Source organism: Vulpes lagopus, chromosome 13 (genome assembly GCF_018345385.1).
Source record: "Vulpes lagopus strain Blue_001 chromosome 13, ASM1834538v1, whole genome shotgun sequence".
Lineage (NCBI taxonomy): Eukaryota > Metazoa > Chordata > Mammalia > Carnivora > Canidae > Vulpes > Vulpes lagopus.
The window spans coordinates 52,278,311-52,298,894 of NC_054836.1; the positions used below are offsets into that span (position 1 = coordinate 52,278,311).

The 20,584-nt window shown below is 41.4% G+C and overlaps 1 protein-coding gene and 1 pseudogene across 1 annotated transcript in view; one reads left to right on the top strand and one right to left on the bottom strand.

The window, feature by feature from the left end:
- BMT2 (base methyltransferase of 25S rRNA 2 homolog) overlaps positions 1-11,437 on the bottom strand; it is an 87,837-nt gene extending 76,400 nt beyond the window's left edge. The window contains exon 1 of the mRNA XM_041727783.1: positions 10,750-11,437. Coding sequence (XP_041583717.1) covers positions 10,750-11,419 — 670 coding nt within the window. The 5' untranslated portion in view covers positions 11,420-11,437. The remainder of the gene's footprint in view (positions 1-10,749) is intronic.
- A 5,998-nt stretch (positions 11,438-17,435) lies between these two features.
- On the top strand, positions 17,436-18,725 carry LOC121474704 (annotated as a pseudogene).
- The last annotated feature ends 1,859 nt before the right edge of the window (positions 18,726-20,584 follow it).

Consider the following 20,584-nt stretch of genomic DNA (forward strand, 5'->3'; position numbering starts at 1 on the left):
TTCTAGAACAAAGTTCACATTAACATGCCCTCTATTTATTATATGCATCTTATATTTAAATTTTTAAAACACTAATTAAAAACTAATTAATAATTTAAAACACAACTGATACCAATTTACATTGTCAAACCAAGTTCAATAACAGAAATCAATGAACCAAGTTATTTTGAAGATTGGTCCTAATATCAAGACATCATAATTATTGACTAAATTCACCTCCGCAAATATTATATGTTACAACTAAAAGAAAAAAAATATGGGCGTGACCCTGGGGTCCATGGATTGAGTCCTGCATCAGGCTCCCTGTGGGGAGCCTGCTTCTTCCTCTGCCTATGTCTCTGCCTCTCTGTGTCTCTCATGAATAAATAAATAAAATAAAATCATAAAAAAAAGAACTACTACTTCCTATGAAAATACAGTAATAACTAAGAAAAAATTAATAGTGCATTAATTCATTAATTCAAAAGACAATTCCATGGAATCTAAAACAAAACCAAAACCCAAACACAAGCTCATAGATACAGAAAGCAGATTCATGGTTGCTACAAGTATGGGGTGGGGTATGGGAGAAATGGGTGAAGGGGGTCAAAAGATACAAATTTCCAGTTATAAAGTCATGAGGATGTAAGGGAAAAAAAAAGTTCCATTTTTAATAATTTTGTGATTAGTTTAAGATATTACTTTGAGTGCAACTGTCTTTGTAACAACCAAGTATAATGGAGTTAAGGAGTTATTCATTGTTGCTTTTACTAAATAACCTCAAGAACAGGTCTACACTCAAGTGAACCAATGGAATCCATGAAGTTGATACTATTCTTCCTTTTTGAATTAACCTCTCTCCTGCCATTTCTTATAAGCAAATTTCTTTCCTTCAAACTAAAACTGAATTCACATATTCAAAAGAATTTATCTACTTCTTACTTGATAATCTTCTAATTCCCTACTATATGCATCTGCAATCCTTACATTGTCACTTATTTATATATATTGTCATATTATTATGTCACTATTATATATATTGTCATTTTATTACCATATAATGGTAATTTTCCCATTAGAAAATATAAATTGAAAGGCAAAGACTATTTTGATTTATAACTTGTATAAGCTATAGGAATTAGTCATGATGCCCCATTAATGGGGGAGAAAATGTTTAAATTTTTGCCATGCTCTAAAAAGACCAGGAACATCAAAATTACAAATTAAATTAGGTGCCAGAGTAAAATTCAAATTATAGTTGACAACTATCAATGGATAATAGTGATGAAAAAGAAGTAAAATTTGAATACTTCAAAATAGTGTTCTCAAAATTATACTAGAAGCTTAGAAAAACAATAGATCCAATGTTAATTTTCTGGAAAGTTTCTGCTATTTTATACTGATGTATGTATTTTACTTTGTTACTGTCAAAAGAAAAACTTGCAACTGGAAGTGCAGTCATATCCATTAAGTTCTTTGATAACAGTACATATACCTAAATAAAAATTTGAAAAAAACAAAATTCAAATGGCATTTTCTTCTGAAAGAGAAAAAAACCCAATAGTACTTCTATCTTTTAGGAAAAGCTATAGACTTAAGGATAAATTATTGGTAACAATACTAAATAATGAGCTACTTTATGTGGGGGAAAAAAAGATAGATGATGCTAAAGTGCATGCACTTTTACATGCCAGGGCCATTTGATGTTTACAAGTATGTCAGAAATAATAGGGGCAGCCCCGGTGGCCCAGTGGTTTAGTGCCTGCCTTTGGCCCAGGGTGTGATCCTGAGGCCCCAGGATCGAGTCCCACATCAGGCTCCCTGCATGGAGCCTGCTTCTCCCTCTGCCTGTGTCTCTGCTTCTCTCTCTCTCTCTCTCTTCCCCCTCCACTCCATGTCTCTCATGAATAAATAAATAAAATCTTTAAAAAATAAAGAAAGAAATAATAATATTTTCTCTAACTTTCACTCTAAAAAGAAATAAAGCACAGAAGATAAGAAATTTTGTTAAATGTAAATCTGAGGCTAATTTAAGGTAAGAATAGTATGTCATTATTCTTAGTGGTTTACTCCTGTGAGCCATAATACCAAAGATTAACCCTGAACTATTTGGTTCTTACATGGTATAATACAAAAGAAATCACATGATTCCACATACACAAAACTCTAAAAAAAGAAGACAAACTTAGAGTGAGAAGAGCTCAGTGGACATGAAGAGAGAGAGAGAGAGAAAGAGAGACACACACACACCTGACTACAAAGGACTTTGAGAAAATTTGGGAAACAAGAGAAATGTTCTATACCTTGAATGTAGTAATGCTTCATGGGTGTATACATTTGTCAAACCCACTAAATTATACACTTTAAATAGGTTCAGTTTATTGTACATAAATTGTACCTAAATAAATTTCACTTAAAAAATTATGTGCCATGAGTACAGTAAAAGTTATGAAATTTTAAAAAATTGTATTTCATTAAATTTGAGGGTCATCAACTTCTCTAATAAAAACCAATTTGCTTTGAGTATCACAAACAAATCCTGACTGGTAGAAATTCAGAACTAAAAATTTAAGTTTTACTTAGGAATATTACCAAATATGGGCAGTAAGATACATTACTATAGATGACCAGGTTACCAAATTCACATTCCAAGAACCTTTAAAGATCATTTCCTCTAATATGAGGTAAAGAGATAAACCCATGACCAAGTGGAAACAAGTTCAACAGCCATTTTATGGCATTAAAGCAAGGTGTTCAAGACCAGACTGTCTCACAAATATGGTTAAACCAGCCTTCTCAGAATTCCTGAGCACTCAATATAGTGACACACCTAAAGGGGAAAATAAAAACATCCAAGGTGTATGGAGTCAAAGCAGCTCCTGAGATTCAAACACAGGAACACCTGAAAACCTGCATCTTAGATCCAACATGCCATGAATAGAGATTTCCCTGAAGAGGGGAAAAATAACAATATTGCAATGTACTAAGGTCAGACCTTTCTTATAAAAACAGAAATACAAGAAGCAAAGGTGGGGCGGGGGGGGGGGGGACGACAAAAAACTGTTACAGCCATCCCAATACTGAAGAAGACAGAAACTACAGAATTTCTAGGTAGAAATTCTAGGAACCAATCTTCAACATCATAGCCCTTAAATACACCCAGGTAGTTCAGCTAATTTAGATACCTCTATTATTTCTCAAACCATGTATTTAACAAGTTTAATGCTTCCTATGTTGCAAATACTGTTTTAAATACTTCACAAATATTAACTCCTTTAATTCTAATACCAACCCGAGGAGGCAGATATTTTACTGAATGGATAAGGAAACTGAAGTACAGAGAGATTAAGTAAACTTCTCAAGGGTACACATCAAACCTAGCAGTCAAGTGCCAAAGTCCATGCATGCTTCTACCCACCATACTACCCTGCCTCTCTTTACAAGTTTTTAATTTATGAACTTTCACAGATATGAACAAAGCTTTGCATCAGAGCAAAGTACACTGACTCTACTTGCCACAAACAAATGGTCTTTTGTCAGTCAAATGCAGTTATTTAGTCTCTGCAACTGCATTAATTGTTAGATTTCTGGCAATGGTTTCAACTCTGGCTGCACACTGGAATTACCCAGAAGTTTCATTTAACTGATCAAAAGTGGGAACTGGTTATTTATTTTAATGCTCCCCAGATGAAGCCACTGTGCAACAATGACTCAAAACCACAGGTCTACTGTATGATTGTAAACTCAAATGCCTATTGAAATAATTTACAGATCAGTGAGGCTTGGGGCAACCTGAAGAGTCAAATTTAATTAAAAAACAAAAAGCTGCATGGATGAAACTCAGCATTTACAAACAAAGTTTAGCCCATAGTAATCTTGTGTTTGTAGCACTCTCTTTTTATAAATGTATTTATGATAAAAATAGTTAATTCAAAATGTGAAACTCTTTGAATATATCCTATACATGAGATGGCAAGAATTAAGAAAAGAATCAACAGTGTCAACAACTGTTAATTCCTTATGAAACAACTTTACTGATATGTGTACAATCAGAGAGATCACTCAGTATAAACAAAGGACTTATGAACTACCTTCTGAGAATTAATTTTTGTGGGATATTCAACAGAGCAATTTCTGTATAAATGAGAAAATGGAATACTCAGATGCCCCTCTAAAGGCATGGTGACTAGCCATGTATTCTAAAATAACCCTTACAACGGGCATCAATATACCTACACTCAAAGCACAATAAATTAGTACAGTTTATATCAGTGGTTCTCAGATGTTTGGCTTTGCAACTAGTACAAATTTCACCCCCAAAATTCAGGAGATTGATATTGAAGCTGTAAAATTTTTATCTGCAAAGTTAAAGGATATAAATATAAGTAAATACACACACAATATTATCATCTTCTAATACCAACACACAGAGACACACAATACAATATCCTTATTAGTTCTCATCTTTCTATGGACAAAACTTTATTATTATTTTTTAATCATTGTCTAACACTGGTATATAGGAACAAATGGTAGGGAAAGAGTAGCAGATAAGAAAGAAAGAAATGAATTCACGGTATACAGTAAAATAAGGCAAGTTAATCCAACAAACATGTATTAAATGTTAAGGACAAGACATTTTACAATATCTATATTCTCCACTATTTACAGTTTTACTTATAGAAAAACAGTATGATGTTTATATTAATAATTTGAACAACTTTTAAAAGAATAAAATTAATCTACTAAATTTAAAAAGAGGTGACCATAAATGCTTTACAAAAAATTGTATCCAAAATTTACAGTTTAAGAATATGAATGAATATAAAAAGATTAAACTCAACTATCTGGAAGTATCTGTGTTAGCTTCTTTCTTTTCGTGTGTGTCTTTATTTACACGGCATGGTTCTACATACTTGGGATACAAAAACAAAAAGCAGTGTGTCCTACTCAAAGAACTATATTTAGTGGGAAAGACTGGTAAATGAACTGGTTAGTGACAAATATAATAAAGGCTAGCACAACTGTGTAGGAGCATAAGGTAGAAAGAGGAGCACTTATGCAAAATTGGACACAACTGGTGTCTTCCAAGGATCTGTACTCAGTTATAATGTATAACTCATTCCTTCATTGGGCATTCATTCATCCTCGAACTTCAACTTCCACAGACAGGGCTTCCAATCCAAAGGATGTATTCCAAACGAAACCATTACACTATCCCTAAGACAATCCAACCTGTTTACTCTATTCTCCTTGCCCCCATCCCAACATACACACATTTCCAAAATGGATAAAAAATGGGCACGTTTATTTTTTCCCAAACAGAAAACCTTGACACCATCTCTGACTCTTCCCCTTTACTCACTGAAACAACACACTCTCACCTTCAAAACTTTGATACATCTTTCTCTATTTTCATGATCACTGTTGTTATTTATGCTATTATTACCTCTACATCAGATCAGTAGAAGAGTCTTCTAGTTGGATCTCCTTTCTTCCAGGTTCCTTCCTACTCTAACCTATAGTACTTTATTTAGCTCAGAGTTCTTTAACTCCTCTGCCCATTATAAACCTATATAGACATCTGTATTATTTGAGGTAAGAAGTTCCACAGATGATACTAATGTGGAATCAAGGCTAAGATTCACTGCATTTGTTATTGTTTTTTTCCTCCCACAAAACAATCAAAAGGAACTACTTAATTTTTAGTGTACCTTTTGAAATGTAAAAACAAAACAAAACAAAACCCTAAAAAGATACCTTACTACAAAGATAGCTAAAAATAAAAAAAAATCAAACATACTACATACCTCTCACTGAAATGACTGCTTAGTAGTCAATGTTCTCTTTTTGTGTTACTAATTATTAAACTCTTCATTTTTTCTACCTACTTGAATGGCAATTTCAACTCTCCTTGCGCAAAGTTAACAAGCCCTTCTGTGAACAGTCTTCACCTTACTTATTTTGCTGACTGAACAAAGATTCTATCACAAACACTTTCTGATTCTATATCAGAATGAGCGTGACTTAACACAGAAGGAGAAAAAAATAGGAAATCTCCATGAAAAAGTCTGCTATCCTAGTTTTAAAAACAATTTCAAAACTTTGTTTCAGGAAAAACACGAACATTATATTCATTCTTCCATTTTTAGGCCTTTTGTTGTTAGTTTAAAATTATTTCTAATTCAAGAGTTTTTCCCTCCTTGCCAATTCTCTTGTTTGAGGTGTTAAAGAACAATCACAAATGTATTTTTCAGCCTATCCTAAACTGTTATTCTAGCTCACCCTTAGTCTCAAACTATAAAGAATTTCAGTAATCAATAAGAATTAAACATCTCAACTAGACTACTCAGTTGTTGCCTTTTATTATGCTGCTCACAACTATTTATCTTTGAAACACAATTTTTTCTGGATTTAGTCTACAGAACCAACCAATCCTGTGTTCTTTCCTGCTTCAGTATCAGTAATGTGTCTTAACTACTTTTATAATATCATCATTGCTACAACTAACATTGATTTTAATATAGGAAACTATAATAAAAATCACCCATAATACCATAACCTTGAGACTATCACTGTTAACAGGTTATTATGTATTTTTACTTTTTTCTGATTCACTTATAAGTTGCATGGGTTTGCATGACAAACTGTTTTAACTTGTTTTGGCATATAGAATAAGTAAATTCAGAGTGAATAAACTAATAAAATTTGCTAAAGACATTTGCAGATGGGTTAAAAAAATCAAAACTAAATGGAAAGAAATCACACTTTTATTTCTAACAACTGCAGCCTTTACATTTTCTCGGTATTTTTACATGAATATGTTTGGAAAAAGAGATGCCAAGCATAATAATAATCACTATAGGAACAGGATTATGTGACTAGGGTTATGGGAAAAAAACAAAGACAACTGAAAATACACATGGCTCTACTTCAGTTCTCAATTAGATATGTACTCATCAGGCAGATATGACTAAACAATGAAGTCCCTGTTTGGAACACAAAACTAGCTGTTTCTCATTAAAAAGCTGTCTACAACTCATGATACATTTAAAATATTTCTGGTTTACATGGAGGGGTTATTTTTAAAATTCTGTATAGCAAAGACAAAAGACACCTATATCGGCAAGCTTGTTTCCATTTATATAAATTCAATCTAAAAGACAGTTCCTTAGCTACAAATGCTGACACCACAAACACCTCTTCTCACCACTGCCAGACATTTCCCTACCATTTCCTCTTGGTAACTATTTAAGATATCAGCACAGCTTAGAACACTGACCATCATATCTCCAATTCTCACTTTACACAAATTGTCTAAGTGGTGACAGAGGACAGGCAGTAAATGGGAGTAGAGAGGGGGAAAAAGTAATAAAAGAGTGCACTAAATCCACCTGCAGTCTTTATCATTCTATCTACCACCCCCTAAACCCAAGCTTGCTAATCCCTGTCAACAAGCTTAGTTGGGACAAATGAATTGGGAAGAATGGAAAGAAATCTTTTTCTACCACAGTAGGAAAATCTCAGTTTCATTGTTATTCCTGCTTCATTTTCAATTCCAGTACAGATATAAGGAAGGGAGAACTACATTATCTACCCCATACTGGTTATCCAGTGCTCAGTCCTGTCCTTACGATCCGGTGAATGTTTTACCTCCTTCTTCATTCTACCTCAACTTCCTTCTTTTCCTGCCATCTCTCCCCAAAAAACCCCATACCTCATGTAGTCTCTACTCAGCTAATCCTACCTCTCCAACGGATTCCTCCAGCCTTACCAATTTACATCTTTTTGCCTAACACACATTCTAGAGCTACTTCCTGCCTCCCATTTTCCCTCCTATTCTACCAACATGTGGAGTCACCATTAGGTGTGCAACTGGGGAAGAAAAAACTATTATTCCCATAAAATATGTACACTGCTAATGATGAACTATCCAAGTTTCAAGCAACTTGTTTTAATATTTTTGAGATTTGACACACTGATGTGTAAAAGGAAGGAACTAGTTTAAATCACCATTGCAGGGCAGCCCCGGTGGCGCAGCGGTTTAGCGCCGCCTGCAGCCGGGGGTGTGATCCCGGAGACCGAGGATCGATCGAGTCCTACCTCAGGCTGCCTGCATGGAGCCTGCTTCTCCCTCTGCCTGTGTCTCTACCTCTCTCTCCCTGAATAAATAAATTAATCTTAAAAAGAAAAAAAATCACCATTCCAAAACTGGCTGATAAATTTCCAGGCCCCAGTGAAAAGGATTCTGAAACTTGCATCCGAGGTGGAAGACAGGAATTTTTTAAATGGCACCCCAGGTGAGTGATAAATGCTATACAGTTCCTTCTAATCTAACATTCCAAGATTATAAACTGGAATTCTCACCGCATTTTCTGATAGGAATATTGTTACAAAAGGTGTGTAGTTTCCACCATTGTTGGTATTACAATTACTGACCAAACAGGCTTCTGTAACCTGATCTAGCACCTAAGCACCATGTATGTTATTATTTTATAACCACAGGTGACTTGCAAATGAACTTATAAATTATATGTTTGTAGATTGTGGACCACCAGTATTATAACAATACTAAAACTTCAAAGGAAAACACTTTTTCCTTTGAGGAAAAATTGTTTCCTTGGGATTATGTGCATAGTTAGACTTTTCTACAGATGGCCTTTTCACAGATTTGTACCCAGTCACACCTAAGATTTCACATACATGTCAGAAATAAAAGTAGGAAGGGCATACTCTTTGGATCTCTTACTTTGCTAGTTCACTGATGGGGCTTTGTGTATCAGTGGAATAAAGCCTAGAGAAATCTAGATCATTGATGGAATTCAGGGCATTAAAATGCCTAAAGAACAGTCTCACTCAAATGGTTACAGACTGCCGGGACTTCACCTTCCCAGAAGCACACTGGATCATTTATGAACCACATATATCTATTCTAGCTCTGGTAACTTCCAACTACCGATTCTCATTATAAACAAAAGTTGCCTTGGTTAATATTCAAGTTTAAAGACCTGTTTCAACATGTGGGAACTAATCAAGTATAAACAGCATTCGAAGACATGATGACACATTATTAGCGGTTGGTTTAGGTGCAACTTATTCATTTCTGAATCAATAATGATATTGTCATAAGGTAAAAATGGAAATATGGGCTAGTCAGTTTCTTTTTCTTTAAAAAGACATACTTGCTTTTAGAGTCGTACAAAATAGCATGATAAACTTAAGGAAATTGTGTCCATTTATTTCTTCATTTCTCCAGTGGATTCCTCCAATCTACAGTGAATGCCATTATGTAAGCGTATTCTCTGAATATCAGGAATGATGCAATGGTTGCCATGACAACTACTCATTTTATTGAATAAATTGTGTGTGGAGGGGTTAGAGCATTCTTTAAAAAAAAAAAAAAAACAAATTTTAACATCGTACCTACGCCTCACGAGTCTCTATTGTCACCTACTAAACAATAACGACAGGCCATCTTTGAGGAGGACTATTCAAGCAGCTACGTAGATCTGAAAGCTAAGCTGGAGTCGCCAAAGGGAGGGAAAACTTTGAATTCAAGTTCGAAAAAATGAAACACATCAGCCGCATTCACGGGAACAAAAGACGCTTCTTTTTAATCTTCTAGAATAATTGAAAAAGTGTCGAGTAAAGCGAAAGTAACATGCAGTGGCACGGCGCTTGTCACAATTTTGCTTCTAACCCCGAATTTAACGAGGTATGAAGCTAACCCTAGAAGGCTGCGGTCTTTTCAGTGTGCGATTAAGTTAAAGTGAGCGCAAGCGGGAGGTGACCTCCCCCGCCGCCCGCCCCCCCCCCCCCCGCGTTTCGATGCACGGAAGAAATCTCTCCCGAGCGTGTGGGGAAAAAACAACAACAACAAAAACAAAGCAAAAAACTGGTCATTTTCATGTGGTCAGTGCAGTCTTCTACAACAGCTCCGTCAAGAAGCCTGGTATTTAAAAACACCACGGATGGCCGCAGATCCAACTAGCAACGCTCCCGCGGCGGCAGCAGCAGAGGCTACTTAAGATCTTCCACGGGATAAGGTTCCCGGCGACGGCATCCGCGTCCTCAGGAGCTGACCACTCAGGGCTATAGCAAGGGGATTTCGAGAACCTGCCCCACAGCGCTTCCCCGGCGAGACGCGCGCGGAGGTGAGGCTGGAGGCAGGGCGGGCGGGGGGCGCCCCTCCCCCTCGAGCAAGGTGAAGTCCGGTCGGCGCGGCGGCCCGCAGACTCGGCAGCCCCGGGCCTCCGAGGGGTCAGTCGGGGGCGGCACGTCACGCAGGCTGGTCAGCGCGAGGCGGCGAGCGGCAACTCAGGCTTCCTCCGCATCCGGCGCTCCCCAGCGGGTTCTACCTGCCTCCGCCGTTTACCTTCGCCTCTGCGGGGAGGGCGCGTGCGCGCGCGCGTGCGGGTGTGTGAGCGTGTGTGAGTGTGTGTGTGTGAGCGTGTGTGTGTGTGGTGACAACACGCCCGGCCCCCCGACGGGCCCAGGGGACTGACCCCGAGGGGCGGGGACTCCGTCCCTCGGCGGCCCCGGAACTCTCCGGGAGGGCCCTCCGCGACCCGGGGGCGGGCGGAGCGCGCCCGACGCCGACCGAGGGCTGGACCGAGGAGGGGGCGTCCGGGCCCGGGAGAGCGGCACTGGCAGGGGCTGACGTGCAGCTCCTTCAGGTTGTAATGGTGGCCCCTTGGGGGAGGGGAGAGGTGACAGGGGGCTGGGGGCGACGACGCCTCCCCTCCCCCCTCGCTCGAGCTCGCTGTTTACCTTCCCGGTACTTCTTGCGGAGCCGCCGGTGGACGCTCTTCACCACCCCGGAGAGCTTCTCCTGCTCCAGCTTCCGCTCCTGCTCCCGAGGCGGCGGGGTGCTCGGGGGCCCAGCCCCAGGCCTGCGAGCACCGCCTCGGCCGCCGGCCTCCGGCTCCATGTCGCCGCCGCCGCCGCCGCCGCCGCCGCCCCTCGGGCCCCCGCAGACGCCTGCCTGACGGAGGAGGTGGGGAAGGAGGAGGCAGCAGCAGCGGAGGCAGCAGCCGGGGGAGGCCGGGGGAGCCGAAGCGTCGGCCTCGGAGGCGGCCCCTCGCCCAGGCGCCCGAGCCGATTGGCGGACGGTGGAGGGCTGGGCGGAAACGGAAAGGGCTGAGGGCCAATGGTCGGGGAGCGCCGGCGGTGCGCCCGGGTGTTTGGGCCGGCGAGCAGCTGGAGGGGGCGGGGCTTGCGGGCCCGGGAGCGCGGCGGGGGGAGCGCGGGGCCCGGACGCTCGCGTCTGTCTGCTCCCCGCCCGGCTCCCCGCTCCCGGCTCCCCGCTCCCCGCTCCCGGCTCCGTGCGCAGGCGCCGAGAGCCCCCCGCGCTTGCGCCGCGGAGTTTGCTCCGTGAGGCTCGCGGCTCCTGCCCGCCCGCCCGCCTGGCGTCTCCCGGCCGTGCGGTCCGCAGAGACATCAGCGTTCTAGCGCGGAGCGGCTCGGAGCCTGCGCCCGGAGCCCCGCCGAGGAGCCCCGCCGAACTTTGTCACGTAGAGGTTCTCTGCGGCTGCGCAGCGCGGGGAAGCGCTTTGGAGCTGAGGCGACTGCACCGACGGGAGTTTTACGCTCCGAGGGACCCGAGCGGAGATGCTCTCGTTGGCGCCCAGGAGAGGTCGGCCTGCGGAGCGTGGACTTCGTGCACGGGATGCACGGCTGCACAGGCTGCTCGGGCTGCACGGGCTGCACGGCTGCACAGGCTGCTCGGGATGCACGGGCTACACGGCTGCACCGGCTGCTCGGGCTGCACGGCTGCTCGGGCTGCACGGGATGCACGGGATGCACGGCTGCACGGGCTTCACAGGCTGCTCGGGCTGCACGGGCTGCACGGGCCGGCAGTGCCTGCAGCGCCAGAGCTGCGCAGAGGACTCAGGAAGTGGGGAAAGCCGAGGGCCACGGAAGGAGGTGACGGCGGAGGGGCTAGGAGAGACGGAGAGCCCACAACGCATGCCCTCGAGAACTGTCGCGGTGGCCCGGGGAGCGTGCCCCGATTGAATTTGCATCAGGACCGAGTGCTTTTAACCTCGGCTTGAGGGTGTTCTCCTTTAATTTGGTGGGTCCGTCCATGTGGAGGGTCGCCTGCGTGGGCTTGGCAGCTCACACCTGCGGCCCCTCCTCGCCCTCCTCTTTGGAAATTGCTGGGGAGTGTGGCGTGGCTGCTGATTCCGTCCTTGCTCCCCGGAGATGCGTGCGCGGGCCGTGTTAGTTCCTGCGGTTGGTACCGAGGCGGCTGCCCGAGGCCGAGAGCTCCTGGAGGGTCGGGTAGGGTTGCAGAGTACCCTGGAACCGCGTGATGCTGTTTGTAAATCGTTGCAAAAACTTTTTGACCTATGACCTTACGAATATAAATAAAGCTTGCGTTGTGCGACGTTTATATGCCACCTTCTGAATAATGAAGACCCTGAAGAGCAGAGCATTGTGCACACTCTCCAATACACAGGAAGAACAGGACAGGGGAAATGAGGGAGAAGGTGCATGGAATATAAGGATGGAAGATGCAATCCTACCCGCACTGTGAAGAGGCAGGTCAAATACAGATAAACCTCAAAAGAACTAGTTATAATGAAATGACACACATAGGCCTAATAAGTTGAGGCTAGGGTAGTCTTATTTGGTTTTGTTTTGTTTTTTTGTTTTTTCATTTGGAAAGAAAGAGAAGCTTTAAATGACACATTTGTTTTGGCTCTTTCCATATTTTACTATATATGGGAGGTGAAAAGAGTTGCAAATGTTTGGAAGTCACAACCACTTAAAAGAGAGCATTCAGGGATCCCTGGGTGGCGCAGCGGTTTAGCGCCTGCCTTTGGCTCCAGGGCGTGATCCTGGAGACCCGGGATCGAATCCCACGTCGGCTCCCGGTGCATGGAGCCTGCTTCTCCCTCTGTCTCTGCCTCTCTCTCTCTCTCTCTCTCTCTCTCTCTCTCTCTCTCTGATGACTATCATAAATAAATAAAAATTAAAAAAAAAGAGGGCATTCAATTTCATTTGTACTGTACTAAAAAAAGAAACTCCCTGCTACTACTAGCAAATGAATTTTAAGGTCCTTTTTGAAAAGTTAAACGCGCATCCCGAAGGAAATTGGGGAAATACAGAAGGGAGTAAAAATTGCTGAGAGAAGATCTTAAGTGTTCTCATCACAAAGAAGAAATAAATGATACACTTGTGGTGGGATGGAGTGGTAGCTAATTTGATAGTGGTAATCATTTTGCATTTTATAAAAGTATCAAGTCAAGATGTCCTGCACCTTATACTTTCACAATGTTATTTGTCAGTTATTTATCAGTGAAGCTGGGGGGGCGGGGAGGAGAAGTCAGCTGGAAACCAATCACTGGGAGATAACAACTTAACATTTTTTCCCCTTTGCTTGTATATCTTTATTTCAAATGGGATATTTTTGATGGATATAAGGTAATCTGTTATATGAATAGCCTGTCACTTTAGTAACCAATTCCCAACTATAGTATATTTATGTTGTTTCCAGTTTTTCTGTGTTCCAAATAATGCTGTGATGAACACCCTTGTATACAAACGTTTGTCTATATGGGACGCCTGGGTGGCTCAGTGGTTGAACATATGCCTTTGGCTCAGCTGGGGATTCTGGGGTTCTGGGATTGAGTCCCACATCAGGCTCCCCACAGGGAGCCTGCTTCTCCCTCTGCCTGTGTCTCATGAATAAATAAAATCTTAAAAAAAAACTATATTAAAAAATAAATGTCTATTATATATTTCACTACACTAAATTTCTAAAAGTCAAATTTTTCTTAATCAAAAGGTCAAATTTTTAACTAAAAAAGTTTCAAGGTTTTCAATGTATATTGTATTGTCAAATTGCCTTTTCTGAAAGGTGGTAGCACTTTATGTCACCTCCAGCAGTATATATGAATGTCTATTTCACTGGACCCTTATCAAATATAAGTGTTACAATTGACAAAATCATTAATGAGATTTTTAAAAGGTCTTTGTTTTTAAGAAACATTCTGCTGTTTTTTAACTAGCTATTCTGGTTGGTATAATATTAACATTGAATATTAATATAACGGCAAATAAAAGGAACTTATTCAATACTCTAGTTGTCATTTTTCAGGCAAATCAAAGATGTATTTTACATTGTTTTTTGGTTTCATACTTTCTTGAGAAGCAATTTGAGAAAGGAATTGGAAACTGGATTTTATTCTAAAGTTGCATGAATTCAAATAGGGCAAAGGCCAATATGACCAATACTGACTTTTCTTAGGAGGACTATGGCAATTGGCCATAGACCACAGTTTAAAAGGAAGTTTATAGCCTTCCTCTGGTGTGATTAATAACATTGGAAAAAGCTTTCCCTCTGTTAAGGTAGCAGAAGAATGGTAATGAGATTTTCCATTTAAGTAAGACATTTGCCCTAATTGCTGCTAAGAGTGGTTCTCTGCAGGAAGTATGTTTGGTGCCATATTCAACAAGCATATCCTACATGCAGGAAAATATCAACATCTTCCCCCACCCCATGTGATGACAGGATTTCATTTACTGTAAATTTCTTTTTTTTATATAAATTTTTTTATAATTTTTATTTATTTATGATAGTCACAGAGAGAGAGGGAGAGTGAGAGAGGCAGAGACACAGGCAGAGGGAGAGGCAGGCTCCATGCACCGGGAGCCCGACATGGGATTCGATCCCGGCTCCCCAAGATCACGCCCTGGGCCAAAGGCAGGCGCCAAACCGCTGCGCCACCCAGGGATCCCTAAATTTCTTATTTTTTAAAAAATTCTCTATTATTTTAAATGGCTATTGGAAAAAGAGATGTTGGAAGAAAACAATATTCACTGAGCAGGATAAACCAGTCTGGGAGGAAGAGGCATTTTTCTAATGACCGAACTAAACCCCTGATAACTAAATTTCTCATCCTCATTCTTTGCCTCACCTGACCAACTTTTAAACTCTTCCCCATGCACATTTGGTGTGTCATAGTAAGCTTCTCCGTCAAGGAATCACTCAGTATAGGAAAAATGTCTTGGCAAGAAAAATACCTGTCTTCTTTGTTTGTAGTTATATTCATTTTAAGGGAAACAAATTCCCACAGACTGTAAGAGTCAACATGTAAAATTAAATGCATTCTAAGAGTTCAAAAAAATATTCATTGGTGATGAAAAGTAAAATTTAAAAATCTGTATCAAAATTTGGGTGATGAGGGGATCCCTGGGTGGCTCAGTGGTTTGGTGCCTGCCTTTGGCCCAGGGCACGATCCTGGAGTCCCGGGATCGAGTCCCACGTCGGGCTCCTGGCATGGAGCCTGCTTCTCCCTCCTCCTGTGTCTCTGCCTCTCTCTCTCTCCCCCTATGTCTATCATAAATAAATAATAAATAATAAATAAATAAATAAATAAATCTTTAAAAAAAATTTGGGTGATGGCACTAAGTTAGTGAATAGAAAGATTCAGGGTACACTTTGTGTAAATGGAACACACTTTCCAAACACACTTTCTAAACACACTTTCCAAACACACTTTTCATTATGTGTTGAGTATTCCTGTAGATAGGAGAAGACTACACAGTAGAAATTGGGGTTCTTTAAATGATCTAAAGCATTAATCATTTATTTTCCATTATGTTATTTATTCTTCTTTGACCCTCTTTAGTATCAAAATCTTAAAAAAAATAGATTCTATTCTTCTAGTTCTCATTTTAACTGAATTTCTAAAAATTCTATTTCTAAATAGCCAGGAACCAAAGATTTGGCCAGCTTGGAATATATCTCTATCTTCAGTAACAAAAAGGTACATCAAGTCTTTTTGTACTGTTGATATGCACCATTATGTATTTTATAAATGTAAATTTAACATTAATACTTCTCTTAATTAAACTAATAGTGGAGAACTAGCAAGAAATATTTTCAGTGATGTATTTCATTCAGTATGGTGAACTGATTACAAACTTTAAAATTCCTTCTATTTATTGAAAATAGAATTATTTTCTTAAAGAATTTATTAGTACTACCCAATGTCTCCCCTGCAGTTCTTACCATATCTGCCAACATACAAGTCTTTAAAACAGCACAGATTACCTCTCTTTTCAGAGTTATATGCAGAATTGTGTTTAAAACTAGTATTAACTACAGCAAGTGAAAACCATTAATTAGTACCTAACTCCCAATGCAATGATAAAATTCACAATATTTTTGTAATATACTAATTAATGAAATGCATTTAATTTTCACAACAGGACTAATGTAGGAAGATATCTACATAGAACAAGGGGAGTAAACTTCCAGGTGATAAATGATGTTCTTACAATGGAGCCTGGTACTAAGAGAATTTCTGCGTCCTAATTTCAGCTTTCTGTTAACCACTAGAGCATCAATCACTTGATTCCTCTAAGTTTTATTTTTCTTTCTTCATATGTTAAATGAAGAAGTTAGATTTGACTAGTGTTTTTCAGTATTTTTTTACCATGATACACAGTAAGAAATACATTTTTTAAACTAATACATTTTACTTATCTTTTTTTTAAAGATTTTATTTATTTATGAATGAGAGAGACACACACAGAGAGAGACAGAGACAGAGAGAGAGAGTGGCAGAGGGAGAAGCAGGCTCCAGGGAGCCCGCCATGGGACTCGATCCTGGGTCTCCAGGATCGGGCCCTGGGCTAGAGGCGGTGCTAAACCGCTGAGCCACCCAGGCTGCCCACTCATTTATCTTTAAAGACATTCAAATGGCCAACAGATACGTGAAAAGGTGCTCAGCATCATTAATCATCAGAAAAATGAAAATCAAAGCCATAATATTATTAAAAGATATTAGGTGGCCCCCAATCTCCAGAAAGACCAAAGAGGCAGGGTTGGAGACCACCCAACTTGGATCAACACCTAAGTCAGACCCAGTGATTATGCTCTCTGGCCAAACCCCACTGACTCTTGCCCCTTTGCTTACAGGGCAAATGTTGGACATTGAATGAGGGAACTTCAGTCACTGTAATAATAAAAGACCCACGCCTCCACAGCCTCCCTCAACAGACTAAAGGATTCCCTATAGCATCTGCCTCATTGTTTTGCACTTTTCTAAACAGACGGTTCACTCCAGAGAATATAGTTACCAGAGTCAAAGTCTCTTATCTGAGCCTGCATTCATACTGGAGGAAATCTCCCAGATGTAAAAATGATGTTCAAAGGGAGCTGAGTAGCCTCTATATGGCAAGGTGCATCTCACAAAGTGTTCCGAAAATTAAAGTGAGTCACAGAATTATAGTGGAGAATTATAGTGGTTTGGAGGCTGAAAGGGATCTTTTAAATTAGTAGTGTTTTCCAAATTTTAGGCCAATAATAGCGGGCCATAAAATCAATGTGGTATACTCCATAGTTTTCAAAACATTTAAGAATAGAATTGAAAATACCACCATGGTCCTGGCCTGAGCCTGAGCCCTGGCCTCCCAAGTCGCCCTCTGGCTCTCAGAGCAGCATGAGCTCCACCACCCACTCCCCTTCTCTTCCAACTACGGGTCCCCGGGCTCCGTGCAGTCCCAGCCACCGGGTCCGGCCCATCAGTAGCACGGCCAGCATCTATGCAGGCATGGGGGGCTCGGGCTCCCGGACCTCCATATCCTGCTCCACCAGCTTCCCGGGCGGCTGGAGGTCCGGGGCCCCGGCCACGGGGATGGCCGGGGGTCTGGCGGGCATAGGGGGCATCCAGGGCAAGAAGGAGACCATGCAAGACCTGAGTGACTGCCTGGCCTCCTACCTGGAGAGGGTGAGGAGCCTGGAGGCTGATAATCAGAGACTGGAGATGAAAATCTGGGAACACCTGGAGAAGAAGGGCCCCCCAGGTCAGAGACTGGGGGCATGACTTCAAGATCACCGAGGACCTGAGGGCTCAGATCTTTGCAAGTGCTGTGGACAATGCCTGCATCGTTCTGCAGATTGGCAATGCCCGGCTTGCTGCTGACGACTTCCGAGTCAAGTATGAGATGGAGCTGGCCATGCGCCAGTCTGTGGAGAGTGACATCCATGGGCTCCGCAAGGTTACTGATGACACCAACGTCACTCGGCTGCAGCTAGAGACAGAGATCGAGGCTCTCAAGGAGGAGCTGCTCTTCATGAAGAAGAACCACGAGGAGCAAGTAAAGGGCCTACAAAACCAAATCGCCAACTCTGGGTTGACGGTGGAGTTGGATGCCCCCAAATCTCAGGACCTCAGCAAGATCAGGGCAGATATCCGGACCCAGATGACGAGCTGGCTCAGAAGAACTGGAAGGAGCTGGACAAGTACTGGTCCCAGCAGATCAAGGAGAGCACCACAGAGGTCACCACGGAGACCTCTGAGATCGGAGAAGCTGAGATGACCTTCATGGAGTTGAGATGCACCACCCAGTCCTTGAAGATCAACCTGGACTCCATGAGAAACCTGAAGTCCTGCTTGGAGAACAGCCTGAGGGAAGTCAAGGCCTGCTATGCGATGCAGATGGGAGCAGCTCAACGGGATCCTGCTGCACCTGGAGTCAGAGCTGTCCCAGACCCGGGCAGAGGGGCAGTGCCAGGCCCAGGAGTATGAGGCCCTGCTGAATGTCAAGGTCAAGCTGGAGGCTGAGATTGCCACTGACTGTTGCCTGTTGGAAGACGGGAAGGACTTCAGTCTTACTGACACCCTGGACAACAGCAACTCCTTGCAGACCATCCAGAAGACCACCACCCGCAATTCGTGGACAGCAAGGTGGTGTCTGAGACCAACGACACAAAAATTCTGAGGCATTGAGGCAGCAAAACAGGGTACCTTTGAGGAGCAGGAGGCCAATAAAAGGTTCAGAGGTCAAAAGAAAAAAAAATACCACCATGTATAATTGCACTAAGTGAAGATAAGTATTGTCTGGTGGAACTTTTGTCCTAATTATATACAAGTGTCTATATTTACATATGTAAATATATATGTATGTAAATAGTATATGTTTAAGTGTTCTGAGCCCCAGTGCAAAATGTAAAGATAAACAAGTAGTTCAATGAAACAGGAGACAACATTCAGGAATAGACCCACACATGTATAGACAACTTATTTTTTCACAAAGTTGTAAAGACATTTATTTTTTTTAATTTTTATTTATTTATGATAGTCACGGAGAGAGAGAGGCAGAGACACAGGCGGAGGGAGAAGCAGGCTCCATGCACCGGGAGCCTGATGTGGGATTCGATCCCGGGTCTCCAGGATCGCGCCCTGGGCCAAACCCTGGGCCAAAGGCAGGCGCCAAACCGCTGCGCCACCCAGGGATCCCTGTAAAGACATTAAGTGGAGAAAGGATAGTCTTTTCAACAAATGATGCTGGAACATTTATATGCAAAGAAAAAAAAAGAAAAGAAAAAGAACTTCAGCCCATGTCTTATGCCATATATGAAAATTAACTCAAAATGGAACACAGACCTAAATATAAAACTTAAAACTATTAAAATTCTGGAAGAAAACCTTTATGACCTTGGATTAGGCACACATTTTTTAGAGATGACATAAAGTATAACCCATAATAGGAAAAATTAATAACTTGGACTTCACAAAAATTAAAATTGCCTGCTCTTTAAAAGACACTGCTCAGTGAATCGAAAGACAAGCCACTGAGTGGAAGAAAATATTTGAAATCATATGTCTCATAGGGGCTTGTATCCAGAACATACAAAGAACTCTCAAAACTGAATAATAAGAAAACAACTTCCTCCTTCACCAAAGGGGAACAAAATACGAAACAATTTCCTAAATATGATGTACAGATAGCAAGAAGCACATGAAAAAGTGCTTACTGTTATTAATCATCAGGAAAACACAAATTAAAAGCACATGAAATATCACTACACACCTATTTGAGTGTCTAAATTAAAAAGACCAGCCATACCAAGTTCTGGCTGGAACACAGAGGTAGGGGAAGTCTCACACAGTGCAGGTGCAAATGTTAAATGGTACAATCACTTTGGAAAATAGTTTGGCGGTCTCTTAAAAAGTTAAACGTACACCTACCATATGATGCAGCCATGCCACTCCTAAGTATTTACACAAGAGTACTGAAAATGTATATGTGTATGATAAAAATAATTTTTTAAGATTTCTTTATTTATTCATGATAGAGAGAGAGAGAGAGAAGCAGAGGCACAGGCAGAGGGAGAAGCAGGCTCCATGCTGGGAGCCCAATGCAGGACTCGATTCCAGGTCTCCAGGACAGTGCCCTGGGCCGAAGGCAGGCGCTAAACCGCTGAGCCACCCAGGGATCCCCAATAAAAATAATTTTTGACTATTAGTCTCTTACCAACACTTAGAACTCTAAAATAGAAAATGATTGACAAAGTTTTAAATTCTTAATGCATTCTGATTCCAAATAGTTGATAGTTATAGGAACTGAAAACATTGCTTAGATTTTTGTGCTGAATTAAAATATGTACTACTTAATTTTAGAAGAATTTGTATTTTAAAGAAAATCTCTCATTGAGGTTTCATACCAGTTGAAGAGAACTAGTGATAGACTAGTTGAGAAATATATATTTTTGTTTTATTCTCTGGTTCACTTTTTATGTTTGAAGATAAGCATCCATTGAAGAAAGGCTTTTGCTAGTTATTTAGACATATTTGTCTGCCTAGTT